Genomic DNA, 6853 nt, shown 5'->3' with positions numbered 1-6853 from the left:
CTTATTTTTGCCATTCTATGTTTATTTTTTCAAACAAATTTTGATTTATCATCTTTTTAAAGTTAAGTAGAAAAACTTCAGTGTCAACAATTATCTAAACTTATAAGTTTTTTTCTATCCCCATAAAGTCAATCCCCCATTAAATACCTCACAGTAGGCCTGGCTTGATTGGCTAATGGGTCTGGCCTTTAGATCTAATTAATTGGATTTGGGTCTGAGCACTACAACGTGTGCACAACTCGCTAGCTTTCTTGAAGAAGTCGGACCGACGCTTCGAGAAGGTGACCTGAAGGTTGCTCTCATTTGACATCTTTACCATCTCCACCTTTTGCCTCCCTCTGCTCTTCGTCATGATTTTTGAAAAATTAATAAATAGAAAGTTAAAAGAAAGAGAGAAAAAATGGTGTGAAAAATGTAAGGAAGAAAGATATTCGTTTTAGAACGATGAATGTGTTGTGAGTATGAATATATATATAGAAGAATTTGTGTTGGGGGTGAGTTATACAAAGTAAATGATTTGGTTGTCAAAGAGATTTGACAACCAAATCATTTGATTTTAATTTAGGAGTTTTGGTTTGAATTAAATGAATCCAAAAAAATTACTTGTGGTACACATGTTTTATACTTACTTTTTTCCATCTTCCCGTTTAAAAAATTGTATAATTCACTTAATACTCAACGATTTTAATTTAAAGATCAATGAAACAGAAAATGGTAGATTTTAAACAATTTAAATGTAATAAAAATCATAGTATCGTGGTAAGGATTTTGAGTTGGATAAAATACTTAGAGGGAAAGAATTCAATCTATAATTATCACCTACCTATAATTTAAAATTGGAATTTATTATTTACCATGTTATTAGGTATAATATTTAATTTTATACCTAATATTTCATTTAATTCTTAAAATTTCATCTGGTAGTGATTTTATTTTTATTTTTATATTTTTAAAATTTATATTTATTTTCTCCTAAAATTTCATAATATGGTACTCATATTCTTGAAGAAACACTTGAACTATTAGTCAAATTATAAAAACAAAATCATATTTTGTAAACTTTTTTTTTAATCTGACATGATTTTCCAAAACATTAGGGTTTACCGGTGTCGGTGTTGGAGTCGGAGTTTGGAAGAACTGCGGCGGCAGATTGCCATTAGAAGTTTGAATCAAAATCCGATCAACTTGTTGTGTGGAATTCTTCTTTAACTCATCCAAGTATGCTTTGAGTTATTCTAATTGATGCATTTCCATTTCTTCTATAGGAAGCTCCCACCAACATTGTACCTATATATATATATAATATAAAATATTAAATATGTTATTGTTTATAATTTATTCACCTATAATTCTAAATTCAATAGTAATTTAATAGGAATATTAGAAGTTAGAACATTTAATAGATTTTGAGGTTGGAGTTGTTTTGTTTCATAACGATTTCATTTTTTTTAAATTATTCTTGTTTACTCATTTTTTTTAACTGGACCATTTACCATATTTAATAAAGAAAAAAGAAAAAAAAAATTGTAATTTGGTTTTAAAATTAAGCTTATAAAGTTTACTTCTATACTTGAATTTTTTTTCTTTTGTTACCTATTTTTTACTAATGTTTTGAAAAAACTTATTTTCTTTTCATTTTTAAATTGATTAAAGATTCAAATGATTCTTTAAAATAATGAAACCATGATAATCAAATGAGGAAAAAACGAAGACAATTTTCAAAGATCAAATGGTTATCAAACGAGGTTTAAAAACTTTTGAATTTTGAAAATGATTTAGTTTTAAAACAAACAAATAAAACTCAAAATAGTGATCAAAATGAAGGTGCTATAATACTTGATTTTCCTTCCGCAATTTGTTCAACTCTTCACTCTGCTTCTGTTCCACTTCTAGCTTGTTTAGCACTTGAGTATTCAATTCTCGAACATTGGCGTTCCGATGAGCTTCAATTAGTTTCAAGAAGGTGATCTGAAGATTGCTCTCATTTGGCATCTTCACCATCTCCACCTTTTGCCTACCTCTGCTCTTACTCATGAGTTTTGGAAATTATTAAAGAGAAAGTTGAAGAGAAAGAGAAAAATGGTGCAAAAAATGTAACAAAGAAAAATGTTATTGGTTTAGAATGATGAGTGTGTTGTGAGTGAATATATATATATATATATACATGCAGATACATGTACAAGGGAATTTGGGTTGGTGGTGTGTCGTACAAAATAAATGATTTGGTTGTCAAAGAGTTTTGACAAATTGATCATTAGAGTTAATAAAATGCTAGTTTGGGATATCATACATGATCTCAATTTGCTTAATATAAATGACAATTAATGCTTTTTTAAATTTTTTAAAAAGAGAAAAAAACTTCAAATTTAATGTTATAGTGCATACAAATTCGTGAGAAATTTAAAATTGCAAAGAAAAAATATATATTGAATTTTTCTTATACATATATAATTGATGAAGTTTCCTATAATTTTGTTGGTTAAATTAGGAATAGTTGAGTGGTTGAATTTTAAATTTGTATTTAACAAATCGCTTATTGATTGAGTAATTAGGAGTTACTAATAATGATTAAGATTAAGACGTTATAAGGTACAATGGATCATTAAGTATTGAGATTTGGGAGTTAGGAAAAATAGAAAACCAAAATGCTACAAATATGCCAACCATTATCTAGCATTTTTATGGAGTATAATAATTCTTAAATAAAAATCAGTTCATTCTAGTTATTAGAAAAGTGAAACTTCGATAAACAAATTGTGATTATTTTTAGGGAAAAAAAATCATTTGACTCCACACTTATTTGATACGATTAATTTTGTCTCTAAACTTTCACTTTCATCGACTTAAATCTCAAACCTAGATAAGTTTGGTAATATTAACTTTGAAAAATGTTTTAATTTTAATCCCCTATAAGTTTTTTATCAAAATATTGTTAAATAAAAATACATATCGTACAAAATTGATAAGATTTCTAGAGAAGACGAAATTAAAGCTAAATCTTTGTTAGAAATGATGAGTTCAGGTAAAGTTATTTAATGGTCAATTTGTGAGTTGATTCAACTTAAATTTGTGCAAAAGTTGATTGTATTGAATTTTTTAAAAGAAAAACGGTATGAAAACTTTTACATTTTTTTTTTGTTTGTTAAAATTAGTAGATAAACTAGTAAAAGCTCATCTAAGTTTAGAATCTCGTTTGATAAAATTAAAAGTTTTAAAGAAAACTAAACTTTAGAATTGGTAATGAATGGAAGGATTATGTACTTCTATACTAGATCTTTTTCTGAATCGAAATCAATAATCAAATTTTGTTGCTTAAACAAAACTATATGTATGATACATAAAACAAAATAATTGAGATTTGTATTAAATTAACCATGATCCAATAATTACACAAACACAAAACTATATGATAATGAGAGAAGAAGTTCAGTTTTATGATTGATCATATATCTTTTGATATAATCATCAAACCGTATGAAAAATAATTTTAGTTGAACACTCTATAAACTGAGAACACGTAGATTTTAATTTAGCTTAATTAAGCTAAATTAAATTTCTTCTTCCTTAAGTTCAAAAGAAACCACATGGTCTATAGGAACCATAGTTATTGTAGGGAAGATGGGAGATGATGTTCTTCGGATCGATGACGAAAAGGCCAGCTTGTTGTTTAGAGTTTATCGATGTCGGAGTCGGAGTTGGGAAGAACTGCGGCCACAGATTGCCATTAGAAGTCTGAATCAAAATCCGATCAGCTTGTTGTGTGACATTCTTCTTTAACTCATCCAAGGATGCTTTGAGTTGCTCTAATTGATTCATTTCCATTTCTTCTATGGGAAGCTCCGACCAACATTGTGCCTATATATAAAAAATATTAAATATGTGATTGTTTATAATTTATTCACTTATTGATTGTTTATAATTTATTCACTTATACTTCTAAATTCAGTAGTAATTTAATAGGAATATTATAAGTTAGAACAATAGATTTTGAGGTTGGAGTTGTTTTGTTTGATAAGGGGTTGGATTTTTTTAAAAAATTATTATTGTTTGATTTAATTCTTTTTCCAAGAAAATTTTCACCATATTTAAAAATGGAAAAAAGAAAAAAAAAACTTTTGATATTTGATTTTGAAAATTAAGCTTACAAAGTGTACTTCCATATACTTGGATTTTTTTTCTTTTGTTACTTATTTTTTACTAATGTTTTGAAAAACTTATTATTGATTTCGTTTTAAAATTTATAAGGATTGAAATGATTCTTTGAAAATAATGAAACCGTTATAAACAAATTAGGAGAAAATGAAAACAAATTTTAAAGATCAAATAGTTATCAAATGAGATTTAAAAGCTTTTGAATTTTGAAAACGATTTAGTTTTAAAACAAACAAACAAAACACGAAATAGTTATGAAATGGAGGTTCCATAATACCTGATTTGCCTTCCACAGTTTGTACAACTCTTCATCATGCTTCCGCTCCATTTCTATTCAGTTCAATACTTGAGTAAGTTGTGCATTCAATTCTCAAATATTGAGGTCGTAAAAGTTAAAAAATAGTAAATTCATTACTAATTAAATAATTAGAAGTTACTAATAATGATTAATATTAGGAAATTAAAAGTTACAATGATAATTATGTATTGAGATTTGAGAATTAGGAAATCTCATTTCCTTAATTGAATGAAAAATAGGAAACCAAAATGGTATAAATATGCCAAGAATTATTTAAACTTATAAGTTTTTTTATCGAAATATTGTTAAATAAAAATAGTCTCATGGGCTTGGGTTTGGCTTTGATTGGCTAATAGGTTTGGCCTTTGGGCCTAATTTAATTGGACTTGGGTCTGGCCTTGATTAGCCCATGGGCATGACCTTTTGGCCTAACTTAATTGGACTTGGGTCTTGCCTTTAGGCCTAATTAATTGGAGTTGGGTCTTGCCCTTTGACAACATCAAGAAGAACCAGAGCTATCTCAAGTTCGATGTTGACGACGACAATCAGCTCGAAATCGACGACGTACGTCTTGTGGGACACATTGATTTTTGTAATTATTTTTATATAAATGATATATTTTAATTTGCACATTATTATTTTTATGAGATTTTATTTTTTTATTTTTTTATTTTTATAGTTAAGTTAAGATGGTTTAAAAAATAATAAAATAATAAAAAAATGTAAAGTGGAATATACTATATAATAACATAATGGAAAATTAAAAAAAAAAGAAAATATTAGGTCGAATTAATGGACAATAAAAAATATAGAAGGAAGGTCGAATCTTTAAAATTATTTATGTTCACTCGTTATTTTTTTTTTACTAAGACCATTTTCACCATAATTAAAAGAAAATAAAACTTTTGATAAGTCTTTTTGAAAATTAAGCTTATAAAATTTGAAAACTAGATCGGAGTTAAATTTTTAAAACAAATAAAACTTAATTTTAAAACAAATAAACTTATTTTTGGAAGAAATGTATTAAAAGTTAATTTTGAAAAACCAAATTAGAGTTAAATTAGATATAAAATTGAATGTTCAGGGATATATAAGATATTTTTAGATTTCTAAGGCCAATTATAAAAATTAAAGATGAAGCATCACAATTCTCAACATTTATGAATCTTTTGAACAAAAACTAGAAAATCTAAAGAGTAAAATTGCAATTTAACTTAATATTGTTTCATACATTGTGAATTTTAGTTGTTTTTTCACTTTCATTAATTAATATGAATTTGATAGACATGCTTTATGATTTATGTATACCTAAAAAGAAATTATAGAAATATGTGGTTTAGGTTTGATAATTGATTAGTTGGATTTTCATTGAGGTTCTAAAAGTTAAAAAATAGTAAATCAATAACTAATTAAATAATTAGAAGTTATTAATATTAGAAAATTAAAAGTTAGAATGGATAATTAAGTATTGAGATTTGGGAGTTAGGAAATCTCATTTCCTTAATGCACGAAAAATAGGAAACCGAAATGCTATAAATATGTCAACAATTATCTAAACTTATAAGTTTTTTTCATCGAAATATTGTTAAATAAAAATAGTCTCATTGGCTTGGGCCTGGCCTTGATTGACTAATGGGCTTGGCCTTTGGGCCTAATTTAATTGGACTTCGTTCTGGTCTTGATTAGCCAATGGGCCTGGCCTTTTGGCCTAAATTAATTGGACTTGGGCTTTGCTTTTGGGCCTAATTAATTTGAGTTAGGTCTGGCCTTTTGACAACATCAAGAAGAACCAGAGATGCCTAAATGTAACGACCGGATCCTTACATACTATGATCCGACCGCTATGACATGCATGCTTAGACTTTTCTATTATGAGATGAGTTTTGGACAAAAATCTCAAAAGAACATATCTAAGATTTTATTTGTTAGGTAGAAAACTATATAAAAAGTTTATTTTACAAAACGCCAGGATCCATAAAACACTAGTGTAGTGATACAAAAATGCATATGCCTATAATAGTGAGTTTGATGGTTGGCCATTTGAGCGACGTCCCGTTCTACCACCTATGTTGTCTCCTTACCTACAAAATCTGTAAAAATAGGATGAGTATATAATATAGCCAGTAAGTAGTTTTCACATAGGGTAGTGACCAAATGTACAATCACATGCAATATGTTCTGAAAACATATCGGGACCGAAAACGTATAATAACATGTGGTAGTCGGTTATGCTTCTAACGTAAATTTCTCCGCCCTGATAGGAAGATGAGGACTTAGGTCGAAACTAGCCCATCTAATGATTAGCGGGTTATGCAGTCAGTAGGGCCAGAGTCGCATCCAACATCAACCATTAACGTAAACGTAAGATTGGACTAGAGGGGTGCAACCATATATACCCTGTTA

The 6853-nt window shown here is 27.8% G+C and overlaps 1 protein-coding gene across 1 annotated transcript; it reads right to left on the bottom strand.

Annotated features, from left to right (window-relative positions):
• Positions 1-3570: 3570 nt before the first annotated feature.
• Positions 3571-4480, bottom strand: LOC150032631 (uncharacterized). Its single transcript, XM_090306959.1, has 2 exons — positions 4430-4480; positions 3571-3855 (listed from the first exon to the last, which is right to left on the bottom strand). The coding sequence occupies exons 1-2, from the start codon at positions 4478-4480 to the stop codon at positions 3571-3573; spliced, it is 336 nt and encodes a 111-aa protein (XP_090163085.1).
• Positions 4481-6853: the final 2373 nt, after the last annotated feature.

Source organism: Benincasa hispida, chromosome 11 (assembly GCF_027475165.1).
Source record: "Benincasa hispida cultivar pf3 chromosome 11, pf3_genome.v1.1, whole genome shotgun sequence".
Classification (NCBI taxonomy): domain Eukaryota; kingdom Viridiplantae; phylum Streptophyta; class Magnoliopsida; order Cucurbitales; family Cucurbitaceae; genus Benincasa; species Benincasa hispida.
Note: the sequence above shows the minus strand (reverse complement) of the source record. Positions and strands in the feature narration are given on the sequence as shown.